This window comes from Rhinoraja longicauda, chromosome 2 (assembly GCF_053455715.1).
Source record: "Rhinoraja longicauda isolate Sanriku21f chromosome 2, sRhiLon1.1, whole genome shotgun sequence".
In the NCBI taxonomy this organism is placed as follows: domain Eukaryota; kingdom Metazoa; phylum Chordata; class Chondrichthyes; order Rajiformes; family Arhynchobatidae; genus Rhinoraja; species Rhinoraja longicauda.
The window spans coordinates 15640084-15667594 of NC_135954.1; the positions used below are offsets into that span (position 1 = coordinate 15640084).

Here is a 27511-nt window from a genome sequence, read left to right on the forward strand (position 1 = left end):
CACCAATGCGATCATGGCTGATCACTCTCAATCAGTACCCTGTTCCTGCCTTCTCCCCATACCCCCTCACTCCGCTATCCTTAAGAGCTCTATCCAGCTCTCTCTTGAAAGCATCCAACGAACTGGCCTCCACTGCCTTCTGAGGCAGAGAATTCCACACCTTCACCACTCTCTGACTGAAAAAGTTCTTCCTCATCTCCGTTCTAAATGGCCTACCCCTTATTCTTAAACTGTGGCCCCTTGTTCTGGACTCCCCCAACATTGGGAACATGTTTCCTGCCTCTAATGTGTCCAATCCCCTAATTATCTTATATGTTTCAATAAGATCCCCCATGGAAATAATCAAATGAACGGTGTGGTGATTGAGGTTCACAGGGGTGTAATAAAACTTTGCTCCAACTGGTATTCTTTATTGTCAAAGGGATGCTTTCAAGGGATGGAATAATCAGCACTCCACTCATTCATCTCACATTTGCACAGGTAGAAGAACATAGAAAATAGGTGCAGGAGTAGGCCATTCGGCCCTTCCAGCCAGCACCACCATTCAATATGATCTTGGCTAATCATCCAGAATCAGCACCCTGTTCCTGCTTTCTCCCCATATCCTTTGATTCCATTAGCCCTAAGAGGTATATTTAACTCTCTCTTGAATACATCCAGTTAATTGGCCTCCGCTGCCTTCTGAGGCAGGTACGTAGATGGGTAAGGTTTAGAGGACTATGGGCCACAGGCAGGCAGGTGCAACTAGCTTACATGGGGCATCTTGGTCAGCATTGACAACTTGGCCCGAAGTGCCTGTTTCGGTGCTATATCACTCTGCGACTCTAAGTGAACAGGCATAAAACCATGCAGCTTATTAAAAAAAAACATCTAAAATAAATCAAAGTTATTCCTTGTGATGTTGCCATTGCTTCCACGTTTTTGCAGCACAGTTTGAAAGCTGAACTTACTGTCCTGTTAATCAACTGATTGTAATTGAGAACATTTACATTAATCTTCTTGTCTGACCTTTAGTTTGAGTCCATCATCAGTTTCAGCAATGAATATCAACCCAAGGTCAAATACCACGACCCCTTCTGACCATGGGCTTTCTCCCAAATGAGCACGATATCTCCCATTAATAATGCATGTAATATGCTCCAATCATACATTCGCAAAATATTTAGAGAGGACAGACATGGCAACTGTGGAAGAATGATTGTCTGCACCAAATGCCTGTTTTATCATGTACTTTTAACTAACGTCATGTCAGACATGAGAACCAGGAACCACCATATGTCCACATGCACACACGTAATGGGGAGAGACTTGGTGTAAATTGGAATATGTACTGCAGAGTTTTAGACAAGCTCCATGTTATGGAGGATGAAAAGCAGCCAAACTATCATGCTGGTGTTAACATAGTCATAGAGTCTTACAGCGTGGCAACAGGCCCTTCAGCACAATTTGCCCAGACCTGCCTACATGTCGCATTTACACTTGTCCCATCTGCCTGCATTTGGCCCACATCCCTCTAAATTTGTCCGATCCATATACCTGTCTAAATGTCTCAATGTTTCTCAGTCGTTGCAATAGTACCAGTCTCATCTACTTCCTCTGGCATCTTGTTCCATACATGTACCACCCTTTGCATGATAAAGTAACCCCTCAGGTTCTTATTAAATCTTCTCTCCCCCCCCCCCCCCCCCCCTCACCTTAAACCTATGTCCTCTGGTTCTCAGTTCCTATACTTTGGATAAGGGACCCTGTGCCTCTATCCAATCTATTCCTCTCAATCTTTGTTTGAACACCCCTCATCTTCCTGCGCTCCAAGACATAGAGTCCGAGCTTGCTAAACTTCTCTCTGCAGCTCAGGGCCCCAAGTCCTGGCAATATCCTCGTAAACATGGTGAAGAGCAGCTAAGGAGCCGGGAGCAGATGCATGCAATGCCATTGAGGTAGAACTGGGCAGGTTTGATGTTGGAATGGATGCAAACATCAACCTTAGGATCCATGTGTAAGAAGGAACTGCAGATGCGGGTTTGAACCGAAGATAGACACAAAATGCTGGAGTAACTCAGCAAGACAGGCAGCATCTTTGGAGAGAAGGAATGTGTGACATTTCGGGTCAAGACCCTTCTCCAGACTGCAGTCTGAAGCAGGGCTGCGACCCGAAACATCACCCATTCCCTCTCTCCAGAGATGCTGCCTGTCCTGCTTGAGTTACTCCAGCATAAGATCCCCCCTCATCCTTCTAAATTCCAGTGTATACAAGCTTAATTGCTCCAGCCTTCCAACATACGACAGTCCCGCCATTCCGGGAATTAACGTAGTGAACCTACGCTGCATGCCCTCAATAGCAAGAATATCCTTCCTCAAATTTGGAGACCAAAACTGCACACAGTACTCCAGGTGCAGTCTCACCAGGGCCCGGTACAACTGTAGAAGGACCTCTTTGCTCCTATACGCAACTCCTCTTGTTATGAAGGCCAACATTCCATTGGCTTTCTTCACTGCCTGCTGTACCTGCATGCTTCCTTGCAGTGACTGATGCACTGGGACACCCAGATCTCGTTGAACATCCTCTCTTCCTAACTTGACACCATTCAGATAATAATGATTGTCTTTTTAATTTTAAAAAAATAGCCTGAAATTTGCATTTCTTTACTCACTTTTATGAAAATGAAATCTGTTCTAACGCGAAAGGCTCATCTAGTTTACACCCATATTGCAGTGTTAACTGAATGTGCAGATTGAGTTTAAGACTTTAATTTAGACTTTAGAGATACAGCGTGGGAACAGGCCCTTCGGCCCACAGCGTCCTCGCCAACCAGCGATCATCCCCGTACACTAGAACAATCCTACACACTGGGGACAATTTACGAAGCCAATTAACCGACAAACCTGTACGTCTTTGGCGGTGAGAGGAAACCGGAGATCGAGGAGAAAACTCACGCAGTCACGGGAAGAACATACAAACTCCGTGCAGAGAGCACCTGTAGTCAGGATCGAACCCGGGTCTCTGGAGCTGTAAGGCAGCAACTCTACTGCTGTACCACTGTGCCGCCACTAGGCTCTGAATCTAAAAACGTAGGTCCACGATTGACTTCATTTTCACGAGACCTTGGCAGTGCAGTCCAGCTCTGAGGAGTTCTCTAAGTAGGGTCTGGTTTCCCTGAAGGTCATCAGCCCAAGCGTGCAGTATACTTGTAAAGGCCTTCTTTATTAGTGTGGCGCAGCGGTAGAGTTGCTGCTTTACAGCGAATGCAGCGCCGGAGACTCAGGTTCGATTCTGACTACGGGTGCTGCACTGTACGGAGTTTGTACGTTCTCCCCGTGACCTGCGTGGGTTTTCTCCGAGATCTTCGGTTTCCTCCCACACTCCAAAGACGTACAGGTATGTAGGTTAATTGGCTGGGTAAATGTGAAAATTGTCCCTAGTGGGTGTAGGATAGTGTTAATGTGCGGGGATCGCTGGGCGGCACGGACTTGGAGGGCCGAAAAGGCCTGTTTCCGGCTGTATATATATGATATGATATGATTATCATTGTGCATACTTCCCATGTCAGAGTTATGTATGAGATCCATCACTACATGTGCTACAGTGGTTCAAGTGACAGTTTAGCACTCTATTTGATGGGCAGCTAGGGATTGAGAATGAATGTGGATATTGCTAGTGCTTCTCATACCTGATAAATGAATTTTAAAAATGGAAGGAAATATTTAGAAACATTGACCACTGTTTCGCAAATAAAGGATGCCGTGCTGGTTTTATAACTTCCTCGTCTGAGAGGATGATTTATATCTCACTGTCTCTGGGGTGGTCATAACTTATTTATAAGGGCAACCTTACTTGTAAGAACATAAATCACATATTGCACCTGGTCACAATGTTATACATTAATCTCCATGAAAATGGCTTTCACTGTACTATCTGGAATATGACCAGGATGGCCACAAATTAACCAACTCCTTAAAGAAATGGATAGAAAACATTTTAGTGCTTATTGTTTTCCATAGTGTTTTCTGTGCAATCACAACAAGCATCTAAACAAATTTCTACAAAAGGAATTACGGCTGACTGATTTATTCATCTGTCTTTGATGTTGGTTTAAGAATAAATGCCCTTGGTTTCATTGATGCTGATGTTGTCGCCTATAAACCGGACGCCCTATTATATTCTTCTCAGCCTTCTGTGTCTCAAATGCTGGCCCTTCCAAACACAACAATGGATAACTCGCTGGCTTAGCGATGTTTATTGTTGAGACTGCAAGGAACAGTCATGACAATACTTTCCTGTCACCTGCGCTCAGGAGAATCTAGCTTCTGGCGAGTTCATGTGAGAGAGAGGGGAGAGGAGAGAGATATAAGGGGATATCACCACCGCTCCCTAACAATATCAGGAAAGATTTTCCCTTTTATAACATCTTTCACACGTTGGGACATTCAAAGGTTTCAAAGGTCTTTTATTGTCACGTGTACCAATTAAGGTACAGTGATATGCAAATTACCGTAGCCATACCAAAAAAAGCAACAAGGCACACAACTACATAAAAGTTAACATAAACATCCACCACAGCGGACTCCCCACATTCCTCACTGCGATGGAAGGCAATAAAGTCCAATCTTCTTCCCCCATTCTTCTCCCACGGTTGGGGCGATCGAAGCTTCCACAGCCGGTGATCGAAGCTCCCGCGTCTGGGCGGTCAAAGCTCCTGTGCCTTGAAGTTCCCGAAGTCGGTCTCTGACCAGATGTTAAAGTCCACAAGCACCCGCGGTAGAGCTCAGAGGTCGATCCTGTCAAAGGGATCGCAAGCTCCGTGGTGTTAAGGGCTGCCGGCTCCCGCGGTGGATCACTCGGTTGGTCTCCAGCAAAGGCCGCCAACTCCTCGATGTTAGGCCGCAGGACGAGCGGAGATACGATACGGAAAAAAAATCACAACTCCATCGAGGTAAGAAATTAGAAAAAGTTTCCCCCAACCCCCTCCTCCACCTCCCACGTAAAACAAGCTAAAGAACACTAAAAACATACATTTAACATATACTAAAAAAACAACGAAGGAGAAAGGGACAGACAGACTGTTGGCGAGGCAGCCATTGCTGGCGCCACCCGGTAATGTGCTTTTCAGTTAAATTAACCAATCATTTTATGTATAGTAACAGTTCGAATGATGAGCAATTGGCAAAGCTTCACAAACAGATAGTGATCGGATAGACACAATAGACAATAGGTGCAGGAGGAGGCCATTCAGCCCTTCGAGCCAGCACCGCCATTCAATGCGATCATGGCTGATCACTCTCAATCAGTACCCCGTTCCTGCCTTCTCCCCATACCCCCTCACTCCGCTATCCTTAAGAGCTCTATCCAGCTCTCTCTTGAAAGCATCCAACGAACTGGCCTCCACTGCCTTCTGAGGCAGAGAATTCCACACCTTCACCACTCTCTGACTGAAAAAGTTCTTCCTCATCTCCGTTCTAAATGGCCTACCCCTTATTCTTAAACTGTGGCCCCTTGTTCTGGACTCCCCCAACATTGGGAACATGTTTCCTGCCTCTAATGTGTCCAATCCCCTAATTATCTTATATGTTTCAATAAGATCCCCCCTCATCCTTCTAAATTCCAGTGTATACAAGCCCAATCGCTCCAGCCTTTCAACTAACTCAGTGGGTCAGGAAGCATGTCCATCTGCACCAAACAAAGGAGATCAGATGTTTGGGATTTAGAAACTTCCAATATTTTAACCTGGTGGTGTTTTTCACGGCATGAGGGGAAGCCGTGAAGAACAATGGAGGACCAGGCGTGGGGGGACTGCCGTGAAGAACAATGGTGGACCCAGCGTGGGGGGGGGAACGTCGTAAAGAACAATGGAGGACCCGGCGTGGGGGGACTGCCGTGAGGAACAATGGAGGACCCGGCCTGGAGGGACTGCCTTGAAGAACAATGGAGGACCCGGCATGGGGGGAAGCCTTAAAGAACAATGGGGACCTGGCGTGGCGGGACGCCATGAAGAACAATGGGGGACCTGGCGTGGGGGGACTGCTGTGAAGAACAATGGGGCCAGGCATGGGGGAATCACCGTGAAGAACAATGGGGCCAGGCATGGGGGAATCACCGTGAAGAACAATGGGGCCAGGCATGGGGGAATCACCGTGAAGAACAATGGAGGGCCCAGCGTGGGGGGGGGGGACTGCCGTGGGGGGATTGCCGTAAAGAACAATGGGGACTTAGCGTGGGGGGACTGCTGTGAAGAACAATGGAGGACCCGGCGTGTGGGGGACGCCGTGAAGATCAATGGGGCCCGGCATGGGGGACCGCCGTGAAGAACAATGAGGACTCGGTGTGGGGGGACCGCCGTGAAGGACAGTGAGAGAACAAAGGGAGACCCAGTGTGGGGGAGGGGGGGCACTCTAGTTTTAGAATCCTCTGCCCAGGGGACAAGCCTGCATTTGTTCGTTCGTTCGTTCCGGTTAAGGCGCTGTGCACACGGCAGCCAACCAACAGTCCCTTGTCATTTTCTTTTTTTCACTTTTAACTCAATTTTAATTTCGGGTTTTCATGTACCTTATTGTGTGTTATGACTGTTGGCAGACCAATTTCCCTCCGGGGTTGATTAAAGTTCTATCGTATCGTATCCTAAAGAAGTCACAATGAATACTTAAGTCGAGTGAGACTTTTCTGTTGGAAGTTCTACTGCATTAAAATCCATGTCCAAGTCTCACACAACTTAAATATTCATTGTGTCTCCTTTAAGACTGCCAGGTTAAAATATTGGACTTTCTTCTTTACAGTGTGGTAAGTGTATCTTCTGTGTTTGTTGTGTGTTGTCAGCTACAGGTATATCAGGCAGCCCAGGTCAGATGTGTGCTTGAAACCAGATTTCAAAAATGATCTGTCTCTTCTGAGCTTTGCCATGGGAAGAGTTTACAAGGAAAACAGACAAAAATGTTCAATGATATTCTCAAAGTTTCCCTGTCGAGATGCAACTTCCTCGAGGACTCATCACAATCATTGGCTTCTAACTACTCAAGATGGAGAAGGAGCATTCAGGATACCATGAAGCATGCAGCCATCTTCTTCCCAGTCAATTAAAGAGTCTACAGTTCCAACATTGTTCTCATTTTCCACCTCTGAATCCACAAAATGAAAATGGAAATAAGTCACGCTTGATCCTCAGGGCTTGATTGAGAAGTATTAATGATCCAAGAAGAGAATACATCATCAACTTTCCAAAGGCCACTAGGAAGAAACAATAGATGTAGATCCTCAAACTGCATGGCTCATAACCTCACTATTTTTATTCTGTGCTGGCATTCTGGAAGTTTAGTTTCATTTTTTCACATAAAAGTAAGACCAGTTTACCTGTAATTTAAATTCACTAATGTGTATAGAAACATAGAAAATAGGTGCAGGAGGAGGCCATTCGGCCCTTCGAGCCAGCACCACCATTCATTGAGATCATGGCTGATCCTCCACAATCAAAGTAACCTGTGCCTGCCCTCTCCCCATATCCCTTGATTACACAGGCCCCCTAGAGCTCTATCTAACTCTCGTTTAAATTCATCCAGTGAATTGGCCCCGTATTGCCCTTTTTGGTACCTTCTGTTGGCCTTTGAAAGTTTCCCGATCCTCTGGCTTCCCGCTACTCTTTGCTATGTTATACATCTTTTCTTTTAGTTTTATTCCATCCCTAACTTCCCTTGTCAGCCACGGTTGCCTCTTGCTCCCCTTAGAATGTTTCTTCCTCTTTGGAATGAAATGATCCTGCATCTTCTGGATTATGCCCAGAAATTCCTGCCATTGCTGTTCCACCGTCATTCCTGCTTGGATCCTTTTCCAGTCGACCTTGGCCAGCTCCTCTCTCATGCCTTTATAATCCTCTTTGTTCAACTGCAACATTGACACCTCTGAATTAACCTTCTCCCTCTCAAATTGCAGATTAAAACTAATCATATTATGGTCACTACATCCTAGCGGTTCCTTTACCTTGAGTTCCCTTATTAAATCTGGTTCATTGGACAACACTAAATCCAGAATTGCCTTCTTTCTGGTAGGCTCCAGTACAAGCTGCTCTAAGAACATTTTATCATTAAGTATCATTAAGTATCAACTAAGTATCATTGTACTTTGAGTGCAATTCCTTATTTTCATATGATGGGGACATTTATTCGAACCCTCATGGAGATTCTTCTCTTTCTTGTATGTGAGACTCCACCAGCAGTTTTTGCAAAGTTGTTTGGGTCCTGGCCTGAAATTTTGCCTATCCATGTCCTCCAGAATTGCTGCCTGACCTGCTCAGTTTGTGTTTTTCTCAAGATTCTCTGCAATTCCTTGTGTCTTGCAGATTTTATTTGCTATTTTCTTTATTGATTGTGGTCAGACCAACTTCGGCACCAATCCCCCGGTCTCTTGAAGCAACGAATGACCTCTCTGACTGCCAGTGTCAGAATTTTATATGTTTCTAACAGATCCCCTCATCCTTCTAAATTCCAGTGAATACAAGCCCAGTCGACCCATTCCTTTCGTCATATGTCAATCCCACCATTAACCTGGTGAACCTACTCTGCACTCCCTCAATAGCAATAATATCCTTCTTCAAATTTGGAGACCAAAATTGCACACAATACTCCAGGTGCGGTCTCACCAGGGCCCTGCACAACTGCAGTAGGACTTCCTTGCTTCTAAACTCAAATCCTCTCGCAATGAAGGCCAATATGCCATGAGCTTTCTTCACTGCCTGCTGCACCTGCATGCTTACTTTCAGCTTGTATCTGTTGCCCTTGTCCTGATGGTTGAAGTCAATGTTTGGGAAATCTAACCGGAGAAATCTATGTAAGTTGCTATTGTGCATCTTATAAATGGTACATAATGCTGTCATTGTGCTACTGGTAAATAGTATACCAATCAAGCAATCTACTTTGTCTTAATGACAGAGAGCTTTTTAAGTGTTGCTGGAGTTAGATGCATCCAAGGAAATGCAGAGTGTTCTATCATACGTCTGATTAATAGGGGAAGGTTTGGGCAGTCGAAGGAGGTGCTGCTTGCCGCAAAATATTTTGTTTGAGACACGTTCTTGCAGCCACTGCATTTATGTATCAGGTTAAATTTATAGATAATGATGATGTTGCCAGTGAGGGAACTCAGTGATGATAATGTCCTTGAATGTCAGTAGGAAATAGTTACTCCATTTTGCCAGAGAGGCGCCTGTCAGATTTTATGTCATTTGTTACTTATGAACAATGTTGTTCTGTTCTGCTGTAATGGCAGGGAATGGTTCATTGTCTAAGGAGCCGTGAATGAAACTGAACAATAATTGAATTACAAGCACACCCCCCCCCTCTCTTATGAGCTCAGTATCACATAGCTGTTCGAGACAGGGTTGTACATAGGGTGGCACGGTGGCGCAGCGGTAGAGTTGCTGCCTTACAGTGCTTGCAGTGCCGGAGAGACGGGTTCGATCCTGACCAAGGTTGCTGTCTGTACGGAGCATGTAAGTTCTCCCCGTGACCGTGTGGGTTTTCTCCGAGGTCTTCGGTTTCCTCCCACACTCCAAAGACGTCCAGGTATGTAGGTAAATTGGCGTGGTAAAAATGTAAAAATTGTCCTTGGTGTGTGTAGGGTAGTGCAAATGTGCGGGGATCGCTGGTAGGCGCGGACCCGATCAGCTGACGGGCCTGTTTCCGCGCTGTATCTCTAAACTAAACTAAACTAAACTGTTGTTGGTAAGGACAAAACAAATTGTGGCTTTGATGATTCGTCTCCCTCGAGTGCAATCGTGCTCCTGTATACTTGGTACTTTTTTTCTGCCCATGCAGAATTTGTCCTCTGATTCACAGACTTCCATTTTAATAGCACTCGATGCCACGTTCAGTCAAAGGCGTCCTTGATGTCAACCCACCTTTGAGAATTCAGCTCATGCTCACATTTAAACTGAGACTGTAATGAGGTCTGCAGTAAGTAGTTGTTGCAGAACCCAAACTAAGCATTAGTGAACAAGTTATTGATGAGCAGGTCCTGCTTGATAGAACTGTCGACAATGCTTTCCATCACTTTGGCGATGATTGAGAGTAGCGTGATGAGGCAGTAATTGGCCGGATAGATTTTTCCTGCTTTTGTGGACAGGACATTCTGCAGGAATTTTTCACGTTTTTGCGTAGACGCCAATGTAATTATATAGGAGCAGTTCGTCCGGAGGCTAGTTCTGGGCCACACGTTTTCAGCAGCACAGCCAGGACATTATTGGAGCCTGCACCCCTTTGCACTTATCAGCTGAAATGGTGTTTGCTTGTCATCTTTTGGAGTGAATCAGACATCTGAATACTGCTACCTTTGAAGGAATTAATATAGAAAGCTACTGCTCAACTTAATGTTTGCAAATGCTCCAATATTGTCTTTGCTACCCACTTGCCAGACCTTATCAGTGTTGTGGATGTGTACGTGTTTGAAGTCTTATCCTCCCTTGACTTATTTAATTGTCCTCTGCTATTCATAACTGGAAGTGGCAGGACAACACACCTTTGAGCTGATGCTTTGAATTACGGTCACATTGTAACTGGTTTATTGTAACAGGTCACATAGACTGCAATATAAAAATATCCAGCACAACAGTCTGTTTTTCTTATTGTGCGGTGTTGGTTGAAGGCAGGGCCGTTTTTACAGCATTATGGGCCCCCGGGCAAAGCAGTGTACTGGGGCCCCTACCGTTACTCTCCCCCACCCCCCTTTCCCTACCAGCCCCCCCCTGTCGTGCCGGCGAAAAGCACTTACCGAAAAGCACTTAGCGATGGACTTAGGGTGCTACATTGTTGCGAAAAGCACTTACAGATCGCTGTGAGAAGCACTTAGGGATGGAAAATGTTGCGCAAAAAACACTTATTGAACCTACATTTTTAAAGTAGTATTTATTTATTACAAGTCACTTAACATACACAGATCAGCATGGGGCCCCTATGCTCGTGGGGCCCCGGGCAAGTGCCCATCAGGCCCATGCGTTAAGACGGCCCTGGTTGAAGGGGAGACAATGTCCAGAGAACTGCAGGAGTGCACTCCTGAATTTATTGTTGGGTTCTTTTCTGTGCATCTCAGAGAGTGAGTGCAGCATTGGTTTAATATTTCATCGCCTCTAACCGTTCAGGATCCCCTCAGTGCTGCTCTAATGTGACATATTCTTTCCAGTCTGGTTGCCTTCTCTCCTCCATTAAACCGTGGGACTATTACTGAGTGACCAGAGGTGGATTCAAGGAATTTAGAAAGAAGATGAAATGGAAGTCCTTAGATTTGGAAACATGTCCTTAGGCCCAGCAGATCCACGCCGGCCTACGATCACCCGTACACCAGTTCTATCCTACACCCGAGAGTCAACCCCTTAATAATCTTATACGTTTCGATAAGATCTCCTCTCATCCTTCTAAATTCCAGTGTATACAAGCCTAGTCGCTCCAGTCTTTCAACATATGACAGTCCCGCCATTCCGGGAATTAACCTAGGAAACCTACGCTGCACGCCCTCAATAGCAAGAATATCCTTCCTCAAATTTGGAGACCAAAACTGCACACAGTACTCCAGGTGCGGTCTCACTAGGGCCCTGTACAACTGCAGAAGGACCTCTTTGCTCCTATACTCAACCACCCTTGTTATGAAGGCCAACATTCCATTGGCTTTCTTCACTGCCTGCTGTACCTGCATGCTTCCTTTCAGTGACTGATGCACTAGGACACCCAGATCTCGTTATACGTCCCCTTTTCCTAACTTGACACCATTCAGATAATACTCTGCCTTCCTATTCTTACCACCAAACTGCATCTGCCATGCCCACTCACACAACCTGTCCGTCACCCTGCAACCTCATAGCATCTTCCTCACAGTTCACACTACCACCCAGCTTTGTATCATCTGCAAATTTGCTAATGGTACTTTTAATCCCTTCATCCAAGTCATTAATGTATATTGTAAATAGCTGCGGTCCCAGCACCGAGCCTTGCGGTACCCCACTAGTTACTGCCTGCCATTCTGAAAGGGACCCATTTATCCCCACTCTTTGCTTTCTGTCTGTCAACCAATTTTCTTATAATTGTATGCCTCATTATGATAGGTGTTGATCATTTTTGGCATATTACCTTAGCATGAAGTGAGATATTTATTTTGATATCTCAGATTTTGTAACCTTTTTTAAGGCATATTAGCTACCTTGCTTTAATTTTAACCCGAAGATAGACACAAAATGCTGGAGTAATTCAGCGGGACAGGCAGCATCTCTGGAGAGAAGGAATGGGTGACGTTTCGGGTCGGGACCCTTCTTCAGACTGGTTAGGGATAAGTGAAACGAGATGTAGAGAGATAAAGAACAATAAATGAAAGATAAGCAAAAATGTTTTTTAAAAAGCTTTTGTTTTAAATGCTTTGGAATGTCTTTGTTAAGTCACAGGATTCCATTATACTAGAGACATTAATTTCTTGCCACAGGATTAATTACCAGTTTCTAACAAGTGGACTAATCTTATAGATAAGAAGACAAGGTGGAATCCAGTTGCTGGTGGACCTGTTGGACCATCGGATGCAAGAAGTGCATCGCAGTGCCTGTGGAGCCCTGAGGAATCTGGTGTATGGAAAGGCAAACGATGACAACAAGATCGCCTTGAAAAACTGTGGTGGGATCCCAGCGTTGGTGCGACTCCTTCGGAAGACTCCTGATGTGGAGATCAGGGAGCTGGTTACAGGTCAGATTCGCTTTCTCTTCTGTACTCTATACTTGCACTCTTCCCAAAGCCCTTCCCACCCCCCCCCCCCCCCCCTCCATCTGAAACTTGTTCAGGATAGAACCCATTAGGATGTTACATCAGACTTGTCATTCTTACTTTTTGTAATTAGGACTTTAATGACTAGGTGTCAGGATGCACGAGACTACAGATGCTGGAATACGGAACAAAAACAAATATTTATCTAAAACTCAATAGATTAAGCAGCATCTGTGGAGCCAAGGCGATGGTCAACATTTCAGGTCAAGGCCACAACTGATACAGGATCTCAAACGGAAAGTTTGACCATCTCCTTTCCATATATAGCTTGATCTATTTAGTTCTTCCAGCAGTTTGATTTTTGCATCCGATAGATGTACTTGATATTATGGGAGATTATGACAAATAAGATCTCTGATTGACTTTGGGAAAATGAAAGTACACTTCCCTCTTCAAGCTCCCTCTGTCCTGTTTAAAAGTGGCAGGATGTCATTGTGAGTGGTGCAAAGTTAGAATGAGGGTAAAAGTGTTGAATTAGCAGAGTAAAAGACAGAACCTGCCACAATTTCTTTGCATAATCTGGTTGAGACGTACCACAAGATGGGCCATATGGGAATAAAATCAGGAAGCACTTCAGAAAAAAAAGCTATGGCAACAAGCTTCTCCCAAAAGACTGGGTGGGACAATTACAGGTTACTAGGCTGAAATCGACAAAATTTTGGGGGAGTGTCGTAATACCTCGATTAATGCTATAGATATGTTCCTAGAAAATGGAACGCTAAATGAAACACCGCTCTACAGGTCATTGTAACATCGCAAAAATGGAGATGTGAACCTGACAAGTTGTCTTTAATTAACCTATTGCTAACTCACTTGTAAGACTGGACGCTTTTCCACAATGTTTACTCCAGATGTTTACACCACTTCTATTCCAGTATAAAGAGAGATGTGAAATGACCCCATTCATTCCTCCAACTAACTCCTGGGTTGGCACCCAATCAAAACCATTATCCTTGATCGGACTTTGCTGGCTTTACCTTGCACGAAACGAACATTCCCTTATCACGTATCTATACGATGTAAACGGCTCGAGTGTAATCATGTCTTGTCTTTCTGCTGACTGGATGGCGGCAACAAAAGCTTTTCACTGTACCTCGGTACACGTGACAATGAACAAAACTGGGCTGCAATGGTAGCCCAACGCAACAGTGATGCTCTTGTCCGGAACTCATGCTTGTCCCTCACCCGCACCTTCACCGACTGTGACTGACTGTCAATCGCACAATCATGTCTTTCTACTGAAAAATGGTGGGAGCACTGGATTCTACTGCCGCAAACCATTGTAGAAATAGAGTGCATAAATGTTAAAAAGTAGTTACCTGTTTGAGAAATTGCAAGATTAGTCCAAATAGGTGGCGTGAAGGAAAGCACTGGCAAATGCCCAGTTGTTGGACTGATTCTGCGACGTGAAACTACTTCTCTATTTTGGCACGAGTGGCTTTAAAAGTGCCAACTGGATGCAGCTCTTCAGCACATCCATCCATTTGGAAGGTACCGTCTCTAATGAAAGGTGAAGAAAGGCAATTTATTCCTTGGCAAGGGTCGTCAGTCCATCAACATTAGAGATGACAGATCTGCTGGCACTCGACAGAATGCGAACTGAAGGATGGCTAATAAGGGGAGGATTGCAAGGGCTCAGCTTGATATACAGTGCCCTCCATAATATTTGGGACAAAGACTCATCATTTATTTATTTGGCTCTGAACTCCACAATTTGAGATTTCTAATAGAAAAAATCACATGCGGTTAAAGTGCACATTTATCAGATTTTAATAAAGGCCAATTTTATACATTTTGATTTCACCATGTAGAAATTACAGCAGTGTTTATATAGACCCCCCCCCACCCCCCACCCCATTTCAGGGCAGCATAATGTTTGGGACACAGCAATATCATGTAAATGAAAGTAGTCTTGTTTAGTATTTTGTTGCACATCCTTTGCATGCAATGACTGCTTGAAGTCTGCGATTCATGGACATCACCAGTTGCTAGGTGTCTTCTCTGGTGATGCTCTGCCAGATGCCTTGCTGTATTGCAGCCATCTTTAGCTTATGCTTGTTTTGGGGGCTAGTCCCCTTCAGTTTTCTCTTCAGCATATAAAAGGCACGCTCAATTGGGTTCAGATCGGGTGATTGACTTGGCCATCAAGAATTGACCATTTTTTAGCTTTGAAAAACTCCTTTGTTGCTTTAACAATATGTTTGGGATCATTGTCTTGCTGTAGAATGAACCGCCGGCCAATGAGTTTTGAGGCATTTGTTTGAACTCGAGCAGATAGGATGGGTCTAAACACTTCAAAATTCATTATGCTACTACCATCAGCAATTGTATCATCAATGAAGATAAGTGAGCCAGTACCTTCAGCAGCCATACATGCCAGGCCATAACACCCCCACCACCATGTTTCACAGATGAGGTGCTATGCTTTGGATCTTGGTCAGTTGCTTCTCTCCTCCATACTTTGCTCTTGCCATCACTCTGATATAAGTTAATCTTCGTCTCATCTGTCCACAAGACCTTTTTCCAGAACTGTGGTTGCTCTTTTAAGTACTTCTTGGCAAACTGTAACCCGACCATCCTATTTTTGCGGCTAACCAGTGGTTTGCATCTTGCAGTGTGGCCTCTGTATTTCTGTTCATGAAGTCTTCTGCGGACAGTGGTCATTGACAAATCCACACCTGACTCCTGAAGAGTGTTTCTGATCTGTCGGACAGGTGTTTGGGGATTTTTCTTTATTATAGAGAGAATTCTTCTGTCATCAGCTGTGGAGGTCTTCCTTGGCCTGCCAGTCCCTTTGCGATTAGTAAGCTCACCAGTGCTCTCTTTCTTCTTAATGATGTTCCAAACAGTTGATTTTGGTAAACCTAAGGTTTAGTTGATGTCTCTAACAGTTTTATTCTTGTTTCTCAGTCTCATAATTGCTTCTTTGACTTTCATTGGCACAACTTTGGTCCTCATGTTGATAAACAGCAATAAAAGTTTCCAAAGGTGATGGAAAGACTGGAGGAAAGACAAAGTGCTGAGAGCTCTCTTATACCTGCATTAAGGAGGCAATTAAACACACCTGAGCAATTACAAACACCTGTGAAGCCAAGTGTCCCAAGCATTATGGTGCCTTGAAAGGGGGGGACACTGTAATTTCTACATGGTGAAACCAAAATGTATAAAAATGGTCTTTAATAAAATCTGACAATGAGCACTTCAACCACATGTAATTTTTTTCTATTCCAAATCTCAAATTGTGGAGTACAGAGGCAAATAAATAAATGATGGGTCTTTGCCCCAAACATTATGGAGGGCACTCAGTGAATAGCACCTAGTTAATTGCTGGCAGAAGATAGTTTTGTCTTTTGTCTGGGCTTCGTGCAGACTGCCGGTACTGCCTGCAGCACCTTCAATCTGTTAGGCAGTATAATTAGATGCCTGCCAAACCTACTGGAAAGGCGCTGTGCAACAGTGAGAAGTGTTCATTGACAAGGTATCCCACAGAGTGGCAGACCTAATAATATGACAGTGCTAGTCATGACATATTTACTCATCTCTTTGTTTCACTGTCAAAACATGTAGCCTGAGGGAGTTGTTTGCATGCTTTTGATGAATAAGATATCAACACAGCCAGTACACATGTTGTTGTTCAGGTTAACTTGCCGGGAGTTTATTTTTCCACAGTTAATAACAGCAATAAGGGTTCATTATTGCAAAGCTGGAATATTGACCTGTGCTTTGCAGTCACAATACTCCATGGCAAGCATTGCAGTTTTAGAGGTCTTCACCGAGTTGCTGGGAACTGTTCTTAAACCGAAACGGTTCGCAGGCTGGAAATGCGGCTGCAAACTATTCCCACCTGGCAGAAAATGCCAACAGAAGTGGGTTGTCCCGTGGGAATAGAGTGTCTGGAGAAGCATTTGAAATTTTGTTTTGGCATCCTTAATAATAGACCTGAAAGTAACAAATGTAGCCCAAGCCTATCTCAGGCTGATAATGATATTCCTTTCAAGGATTTTACTGCAGACAAGATTTTCTCCATCTCCGCCATATCTGATCCCAAGATGAGGTGTTCCATACTAGGATATCCGAGATATCTGCTCCCAAGATGAGGTGTTCCATACTAGGATATCTGAGATATCCTCATTGTTAAGGGTTGCACCCTTCTGTCATAGATGAGGCCTTCATTCATGTCTCCTCTATGCCCCGTAGGTCTGCTCATGCCCCCCCCCCCCCCCCCCGACACAATGTGGACAGAGTTCCCCAGGTTCTCACCTTTCACCCCTGCAGTCTGTCTGTCTTTCTTCCTTCTTTGTCTTATTGTTAGCATTAGATGGATGTAATGGTCTATTTTTAGCTGTGTATTATGTGGGGGAGGGGGGGGGTGGGGGAAACTTTTTAAAACCTCTTTCTTCAACGGAGATGCAACTTTTTCCCCGTGTCGTATCTCCGTTCGCGCTGCGGCGTAACATTCGGTCTTGGGCCGCCTCGATTGTCATAGTGAGGCCACACGCAGATTAGAGGAACAGCACCTCATATTTTGCTTGGCTAGCTTACAACCCGGTGGTATGAACATTGAACTCTCTAGTTTTAAGTAACCTCTATGTACAGTGGCACAGCTGGTAGAGCTGCTGCCTCACAGCTCCAGAAACCCGGGATTGATCCTGACCTCAGGTGCTGTCTGCGTGCAGTTTTACACCTTATCCCTGTAACCGCTGCATGCGGGTTTCCTCCAGATGTTCTGCTTCCTCCCACATCCCAAAGACGTTGGGTTTGTTGGTTAATTGGTTTCTGTAAGTTTCCCCTAATGTGTTGGGAGTGGATGAGAAAATGGGATATCATTGAGCTAGTATGAAAGGGTGATTGATGGATGGCACCGACTTGGTGGGCCGAAGGGCCTATTTCCATGCTGTATCTCTAAAACTAAAAAAGAAATTAGCATCTGCCATTTTAGAAGGCCTTCTTTAAACCTCAGTAAAGCCTTTGACTTCATCAATCAGGAGGGTTTGTGGAACCCATTTTTCAAACCAGCGGCCCACAGAAATTTTTCTCCATTTAATATTTGCACCATGATGGTGTGCAAGCCATCCACATGTTGACATTTAATATTATCATGCTGACGAAGGATGGGCAATTAATGCACGCTTGCTAGTTCAAACACAAATGTTTAGGTATGCTCACAAGAGTTAAAGGAACAATGAGCAAAGCTGGTGTCAGAACACGACCTGGAACAAAATCAGGCTTGTCACCATTGTTGGAGGAAGGAACTACAGATGCTGGACATTAAACTGCAGATGCTGGTCTTTAAACCCAAGATAGACACAAAATGCTGGAATAACTCAGCAGGACAGGCAGCATCTCTGGATAGAAGGAATAGGTGACGTTTCTGAAGGGTCGAGACCCTTCTTCAGACAAATAACACCATTGTTAAATGTTGACTGTGTAACTTAATTTAGCCTCTGAGGCAGGGCAGGGAAATTGAGGCTTTCTGTGATATGGGTAATTCCCCCAGCACCCGAGCAGGTGGGTCACCTTTATTTATACTGCAATAGTGTTACAAAATGTGCATTATGAGAGGCTATTGTGACAAATGCATAATCTTGTGCATCATCTCAATGTGATCATGAGCAATGTTCACATTGCAGGCACTGGGGAAAGCCTGCGTTCCTTTCAACCTTCGATAAAGGGATTAAACAGGATGAACCTTAGACTATTTGTTGAAGCAGCTTAGAGAAGAGACATAGGGTACAAAATGAAAATCTAGCTTATTCTCATTTGTCAAGGATTAACTCTGAATACAGTTTAGGCACTTCCGTTAATGTGCACAAGAGATTGATTCTTTAATCGAGGGCCAATAAAGCAAATTCATTTTTATACTCGGATAATGTTCGGAATACAATTGACATTTAATATAATTGTGTGGTGCAGTGGCACAGCTTATAGAGTTACTGCCGCGCATCACCAGAGACCCGGGTTCAATCCTGGCCACGGGTACTATCTGTATGGAGTTTGCACACTCTCCCTGTGACTGCCTGGGTTTCCTCCGGGTGCTCTGGTTTCACCCCACCCCCGCATCACAAAGACGTGTGTGTTTGAAGGTTAATTAGCCTCCGTAAAACTGCCCATAGATATGCAGGTGTAGGTAAAATTGGCTGCTGTGAATTGTTCCTTTCTGTCGGTGAGTGGATAGAATCTGGGGGGGAATTGATAGCATTACCAAGAGAATAAAATTGGATTAGTTTAATGTGGGAATTGTGTAAATAGGTGGCTGATGCTCAATGTGGACTCGTTGAGACAAAGGGGCTGTTTCTCTCTGTGTGCCTCAGATTTCTAAACCGTGGGAAGAGTTAGATTTAGCTGTTCGGGCTAACGGAATCAAGGGATGCAGGGAAAAAAGCAGGAATGGGGTACTGATTTTGGATGATCAGCCATGATCATATTGAATGGCGGTGCTGGCTCGAAGGGCCGAATGGCCTACTCCTGCACCTATCTTTTTTCTGTTTTGGATGTCTTCTGAGCCCTGATTTATAGGGTGATGCAATGGAGGAAGGCACTGACAAGAAGGCATTTGATTAAGTGCCACATAATAGATTAATGAGCAAGACCACCTGGCTGTATGGTGTAATGCAGTGGCATTACAAAAGAAGGGGGCAACACTGGAATACCACTGGTGGAGCTCCTGTTTTGTAGGACCATGGACCGGGGTTCAATCCTGACTTCCAGAGTGAGTTCTCTCCATGTCTGTGTGGTGTTTTCCTGGGTAACCCAAATTCCTTCTACATCCCATAGACATGCAGTTTGGGGACTTGTTCAGTTGGCAACTGAAAATTGCACCAGCATTAGTCGATGGTAGAATCTGGAAAAACCACTCAGCGAGTGATGGGTATACGGAACGAACTGTTAGATGGGCAGTTATATGGATCTGAAAGGTTTAGAGGGATATGGGCCAACTACGAGAAAATAGGACTAACCATGGGTCATCTTGGTCAACTTGGTTTCCATGCTGCACGACTCCATGACTATGACTCAAAATTGATGACAGTAGGGTAGGATATGTTATGGAGAAAAATTAGTGGGGGAATGAGATTGCTCTGTGAACTGCCATAAAGACGATGGACTGAAATGGCCTGCTTTGAAAATGCTTGAAAAAATATGGTTAATTAACAGAAAGTTGGGATAAATGGATAATTTTCAAATTAGCATTTGGTAACTAGTGAGATGGCACAAGAATTTGTGCTGGCACCCTCATCTATTTCAATGACTTGGATGAAGGCTCTAAGTTGCAACAAGTACCCTGTTGAATACTTTGATGAAGCTATTATTCGTTAAAGATTCAAGCTCAGTGACACAAGTTTACAATTCAGAAGTATAGTTAATTCTCTCTGCATGCATTTGGAAAGCTTTTGATAGTTTGTTTTTTGTGTGGGCATTCTACAGCTTAATGAATTCATACCAATTTACTTTGTGTGATGAAACTTATAAACTGCCTGACCCGCTGAGTTACTCCAGACCCGAAACGTCACCCATTCCTTCTCTCCTGAGGTGCTGCCTGACCCGCTGAGTTACTCCAGACCCGAAACGTCACCCATTCCTTCTCTCCTGAGATGCTGCCTGACCCGCTGTGTTACTCCAGCATTTTGTGTCTACCTATAAAAATAAAGAGTTGCGCTTGTATAATGAGCTGGAAATCTTTTTTCATACTTCTACATTTTCGAGTGTTGAAGAAAATAATTTAACCTGAAACCCAGTGGCAATATGTGTGGGAAGGAACTGCAGATGCTGGTTTACACCAAACGTAGACACAGAAAGCTGAAGTAACTCAGCCGATCGGACAGCATCTTTGGAGATGCTTTTCTCCAGAGATGCTGTCTGACCCGCTGAGTTACTCCAGCTTTTTGTGTCTTCCCAGTTGCAATATGTTGTGCATCTTTCAAAGGTTGTTCAATGTTGGCTCTGTATATGACATCCATATGCACCCAGGCCAATGAGTATATGCAGTGATGTCAACAGTCTCTGTTGCATATTTTAATATTCCATGAGCAAAATTGATTAACACACCCAAGGCCTGTGGACAGTACTAGCCACTCACACAGAAACAGGCTTAACCAGAGAGCCATGACCTGTTCCATTGTTAAAATTGACTAGACGAATTTGATCTGTATCCTGGGAATCGGAGACATCAATCCTTTGTCAGATAGATCCTCCACAGATTTTTATCTTGGTCTTTACTCCCAACTGTCCCCAGCTGTTTCACTGCTGCTGTCATTCAAATCCTCCCATAAGTCTTAATATCAGTCTGATCATGCCTCTGATTCCAGTCCCCACGCACTTGATGGCATCTCTTTAGTCAAATAAAAGCAAAGTGCAGCCCGGTTTGCCATTGAAACAATTCCACAAAAGGACAGTTTGACAGCATTACATTTTATAGAGTTCGCTATTTGTCTCAATTGAGTCCCAACTAGGATAGTGTACAGGCAAGTGGCCAACAATCATGTGATTAAGCTCCCGTGAATATGTCCATGCAAGGATCTAATCATTCGTCCAGTTTAGTTTAGTTTATTGTCAAGTGTACCGAGCGAGGTACAGTGAAAAACATTTGTTGAGTGCTATCCAGTCAGCAGAAAGAACAAACATGATTACAATCGCGCCATTTACGGTGTATAGATGCTTGATACGGGAATAACGTTTAGTGCAAGGTAAAGTCCGATCAAGGATAGTCCAAGAGTCACCAATGAGGTAGATAGTAGTTCAGCACTGCTCTCTGGTTGTGGTAGGATGATTCAGTTGCCCGATAACAGCCGGGGAGAAACTGTCCCAGAATCTGGAGGTGTGCATTTTCACACTTCTATACTTTTTGCCTGATGGGAGAGGGGAGAAGAGGGAGTGGCCTGGGTCTGACTCATCCTTGATTATGCTGTTGGACTTGCTGAGGCAGTGTGAGGTATAAATTGAGTCAATGGAAGGGAGGATGGTTTGTGTGATTGTCTGGACTGCGTCCACAATTTGCTACAATTTCTTGCGGTCTTGGATGGAGTTGTTCCCAAACCAAACTGTGATACATCCTGATAAAATGCTTTCTATGGTGCATCTGTAGAAGTTGGTGAGAGTTATAGGAGATATGCCAAACTTCTTAAGCCTTCTAAGGAAATAGAGGCATTGGTGTGCTTTTTTGGTTGTTGCTTCAATATGGATGGTCCAGGAGAAGGTGTTAGTGATATTGACTCCTAGGAATTTGAAGTTTTCAACCATCTCTACTTTGGCACCATCAATGCACACTGGGGTATGCGTACCGCAGTTGGGATCACTGTGTTTGAGGAGTAATATTTGAGGTAAAATTGAGGTGTTTGAGCCGGTAAAATTTAATTTTCACCACACATGCTCATTTTACACTTTTTCTCTGACAGAGTTGAGTGGGGATTTCATAACGCAAAACCCGTGAGAAAAGTCTGCATTGTGTAAAATTAATATTTATTGTAGGAAATACAGTCATGTTTGCAAACTGTGGGGTTGTGTCACACGATCAGAAGGGCCTGTTTCCATCTCATGATGACACATAATGATAAGAATGTTGATTGAGCTGCAGAAAGTGCAGAGATCCACCAAGGTGTTGCTGGTTTGGAGGATCTAAGTTTTGGGAAGAAATTAGATAGGCCGGGCTTGTTTTCCCTGGACTGAAGGGTGACCTCAAAGAGGTATATATATTTATAAGAGGCATAGATGACAAAGATAATCAGCATCTTTTCCCCAAAAAACCTTTGGGCATAGGTTTAAGGTAAGAGGAAAGAGTTTTTGAGGAGATTTGAGGAAAAGGTTTTCTTTACATAGAGAAATATTGATATCTGGAACTTGTTGCCAGAGGAGGTGAGAAAATCAGATACAGACACTGTTTTTAAAAGACATTTAAACCAGCACTTAATTAGACAAGACTGAGAAGGATATGAACGTTATGCAGGCAAATGGGATTAATGTAGGTTATCATAAAATCCAGCATGGACACGGTGGGCTGTGGGGCCTAGTTCTGTGCAGTGCAACTCCATGACTCTAATCTTCCATTGTACTGCTTTTATCTACTATCATCTTGATGCCCCTGAGCATCAACTAAAGTGCTACCTTCTGCCCTGGTTAAGTGCTGGCCAAAGGCAATCTGCGCTGTGCACTATTCATGGAGACCTCATGAGGCAATGCAGACTTTCTCAAATTTCCCATCTCTTAGATCAATAGACAATAGACAATAGACAATAGGTGCAGGAGGAGGCCATTATTCTGGACTCCCCCAACATTGGGAACATGTTTCCTGCCTCTAACGTGTCCAACCCCTTAATAATCTTATATGTTTCGATAAGATCTCCTCTCATCCTTCTAAATTCCAGTGTATACAAGCCTAGTCGCTCCAGTCTTTCAACATATGATAGTCCCGCCATTCCGGGAATTAACCTAGTAAACCTACGAAAACTCTGCCCCCCTCCCTCCTCGAAGGCTTTGTCAGGTTACAACTGGCATCAATGCAGAATCAATAGCATCCGTTTTTATGAAATTTTATTTAATTTGGTTAGATGAAATGTATTTAGTTGTTTCAAAAGCATTTGCAAGTGTTTAAGCATCATAACAATTTGCTTAATTTAATTGTTCGGAATTTTATTGGTGCGTGTAAGATTTTTAGAAAGTTTGTGAATCCCAGAGACACCAGCTGGTTTGGCCACCTTGCCATTCGGCAGAAGATTCAACCCAATATTTGACAGCAATCTCATGTAAAACGTTGGAGCAAATAATGTAAGTTTTAAATAGGAAATGGAAATAGAAGGGCAGAGAGATTTGAGGTGGGAGTCTCAGAGTTCCTGGGTTAAACAGCTTAATGTGTGTATGTTCATAAGTGATAGGAGCAGAATTAGGCCATTCAGCCCATCAAGTCTACTCCGCCATTCAATCATGGCTAATCTGTCTTTCCCTCTTAACTCCATTCTCCTCACTTCTCCCCAGAACCCTTGACACCCGTACTAATCAAAAATCTATCTATCTCTGCCCTAAAAATATCAATTGACTTGGCCTCCACAGCCTATGGCAAAGAATTCCACAGATTCACCACCACATTGCATAGGAGTGACTAAAGTCAGGGGTTGACAACAGTCAGAATTGTGTAAGTTTGGAGATATTCGAGAGTTCCAAGAGTTGTTTCAGAGATAGAGTGGTGGTGGAGATAAGGGCATGGAGGGATTTGAAAGCAAGGATGTGTAGACAATAGACAATAGGTGCAGGGGTAGGCCATTCGGCCCTTCGAGCCAGCACCACCATTCAATGTGATCATGGCTGATCAATATTGGGGTAGAAGAAACCAGTGTAGCTCAACAAACATGCTTGAATGGTGAGTGAGAGTTGATTGCTGATGAGCTGCTCCAATTTGGATCTGACCTCGAACGTGAATTTTCATCATATCTTCCTAAGGAACATAACTCTGGATGATTGGCACAGGCAATCAAAAGGAGCTGCCTCTATGCATCGCAGAAACAATCTGTTTTCCAAATCGGGTTCCACCTTTTAAATCAGTTATGTATCTGATGCTTTGATTGAATGCAGTTATTAAATTCACTTCGCACGATTTTGAGGCTTGCTTTGTGAAAGGAAAATTGATTAAAATGTGCTGTGATTGTACAGAAGTATCTCTCTTATTTTATTTTTGTACTCTATCGAGCACAGTCTTATCTTTGCTGTCAGCGTCTGACTTCAGTTCACAGCTCCCCTTCTATGTTTAAAAAGATGTGGGGAGAAGCAGGATTCCGATTTTTGTCCTGTGAAAGAATAGCTCAAACGTATCTCGTGATTCAGGGACGGTAATGGCAGTAGTGGATAAAGGAAAAATATCAAAATGGAAAAATCAGTCTGAGCTTGGGCAATGGTCCACTCTCTGAAAAGAGACCTCTGAAGGGAAAAAAAACACACACACACACACACACACACACACACACACACACACACACACACACACACACACACACACTCTCACACTCTCACACTCTCACACTCTCTCTCTCTCTCTCTGAGGTTATCTTGACAGCTCTGCCTATTTTATCCATTGGTTGATGTTCCAGCAATAGCTGAAAGGATGGCTCCATCAACAGAAGGAAAGTCATTTCTGGTGCATGACAGATTGTGTAAGGAGGAAGAATAGAAGATGAACAGAACAAGAGATCAGAGGGAGGCGACGTACCGGAGGTGGAAGTGGTGAAGGTTTAGACGCTGGGTGTTCAGAGTGGAGAGGGGCTCAGAAGGGCAGGGTGGATGGGATATCAGAGAGGGAGGCAGGACTGGATTGAGAGATGAGATTGAAGAGAGGAAGAGAGAATATTGTACAGAGGAACAAAGTGAAGAGAGTATCGGATTTTGGAGAGAGGAGAGTGAGCGGAGTATGGAGAGAAGAATAAAGGTTGCACAAGGAACGCTTCTGCTTTGACTCAGATAGTGTAGGCAGCTGCCACTACAGGCACCACACATCACAAAGAATCATACAGCATGGGACAGGCCCTTCAGCACAACTTGCCTACGCTGATCCAGATGGAGGAGGCCCATTTACCCACAATTGGCACACATCCCTCTAAACCTTTCCTATCCATGTACTTGTTCAGATGTCTTTTAAATGTCGTTATTGTTCCACCCGAAACTACTTTCTCTGGCAGCTCCAGTTACTCAATTTAAAGCTGCTAATAGTTGTAACTGGTTTGGGGCTACCATGCTTGTTAGCTTGTCTGCAAATGAGAGGCAAGAATATTAATCAGTGTCTTTTACTGTACCGGATGGTATGCCCGACCATTTTTCAATAGTTGGCAGGATGTGGAAATTGTGAAAGACGTGCATGAGATTTACACAAGGTGAATGCAATAAGGCGCATGGACCTTGGGAGGAAATCCTGATTGATGGAGACCATGTATGTGTATTATGTGAAGCAGTGTAAGGTGTAGTCAGTGAGAGACAGGATTTGAGGGCGCCTCCACTCACCTTAAGCACGCATATTGGTGTCTTGTTAGTAAGGCAGAACAAAGGGTAAATGGAATTTATGCCAGGGAAGTTTGAGTTAGGTTATTTTGCGAAGTTAGTGAGCTTATGGAAGGAGCTGCCAGAGGAGATAGTTGAAGCAGGTACTATGACAACATTTAAATGACATTTGGACAGGTGCAAATGTATTTTATGGATAGGAAAGGGTTTGAGAGAATGTAAAGGAAGGAACTGCACATGCTAGTTTATACCAAAGATAGACACAAAAAGCTGGAGTAACTCAGCAGGTCAGGCAGCATCACTGGAAAAAAAAGAATGGGTGACATTTCAGGTGGGAAACCTTCTTCAGACTGAAAGTAAAGAAGGGGGGGTGGAAATTAAAGTGAAGGTGAGAAAAAGCCAAAACAAATCAGAGCCGGCAACAGATGACCTCAGGAAGGGTGGAGCCCATAATGTCCCGCCTCCACCTCTACTTTCAGTCTCAAGAAGGATTCCGACCTAAAACATCACCAATTCTTTTTCTCAAGAGATGCTGCCTGACCGACTGAGTTACTCCAGCATTTTGTGTAGGAAAATAACTGCAGATGCTGGTACAAATCGAAGGTATCACAAAATGCTGGAGTAACTCAGCAGGTCAGGCAGCATCTCAGGAGAGAAGGAATGGGTGACGTTTCGGGTCAAGAAGGGTCACCCATTCCTTCTCTCCTGAGATGCTGCCTGACCTGCTGAGTTACTCCCAACATTTTGCGATACTCCACCATTTTGTGTCCTTCTAAGATTTTGAGGGATATGGGCTAAATGCAGACAGGTGGAGTAAATGTAGATGAGGTATCTTAGCGGCATGGACCCATTGGGCAAAAGGGCGTACTTCTGTACTGTATGACTCAATGGAAAATATAATAATTGGGAAGATGTTGAGTGCAGTGGAGGAACAGAGGATAAAGGATAACTTCAGATGGGGTTAACCTCAAGGATAGCTGCCATGTCATTAAGGCCTTTAAAATGCCAATGTGTGCTTTCCTTTATTAACCAAGGCACCAAAGATGAGAACAGGAAAATTGTCTGAGAAGTATATACATATGTATTATGTACAGTTCTAGGTGTGCAAGATACATCTTCTGGATGCACTGGGACGCATCCTCAGTGATGTGACCTGGGGTAATCGGGTGTTTCGGGTCTCACAACATCAGACACCCTCGCCCAGGCGACCCAGCCGGGGTTGATCAGGCCCCGACTTGCGTCCCAGCAGCAACTGCCCACGGATCAGCCCTCTTAATCCAAAGCCATCTGGTGGCTTTCTCTGCGGCTTCGCTTGCGGATTGAATGGCCCTCTTCTTTGCCAGCCCCGTAATGCCCAATTGGTTGAGGACTTTGCAGAGTGAGTGTCCTGCAAAGCCTCTGCAGACCACCTCTATGGGTTCATAGCATGTCTTCCAGCCTCTGTGCCGGCACATCTCCACCAGTTCCTGGTACTTTGCGCGTTTCCTCTCATTTACTTCTTCCATACACTCTTCCCACTGTCAGCTCCAGAATGATCAGCTGTTTTGTCACTTCGGAGGTGATGATCATGTCTGCAATATATGATACAATACATTCTATTATTTCAATGATACAATAGAACTTTATTTATCCCAGGAGGGAAATTGGTCAAAGATGTGATTATAGAAACATAGAAAATAGGTGCAGGAGGAGGCCATTCGGCCCTTTCGAGCCAGCACCGCCATTTATTGTGATCATGGCTGATCGCCCCCAATCAGTAACCCGTGCCTGC

General features: G+C 44.2%; 1 protein-coding gene across 10 annotated transcripts in view; it reads left to right on the forward strand.

Annotated features, from left to right (window-relative positions):
- Positions 1-27511, forward strand: part of ctnnd2b (catenin (cadherin-associated protein), delta 2b) — a 775275-nt gene that overhangs the window by 617854 nt on the left and 129910 nt on the right. For all 10 annotated transcript variants that reach the window (XM_078415264.1, XM_078415272.1, XM_078415320.1 and 7 more), the window contains one exon: positions 12480-12693. In XM_078415264.1, coding sequence (XP_078271390.1) covers positions 12480-12693 — 214 coding nt within the window. The remainder of the gene's footprint in view (positions 1-12479; positions 12694-27511) is intronic.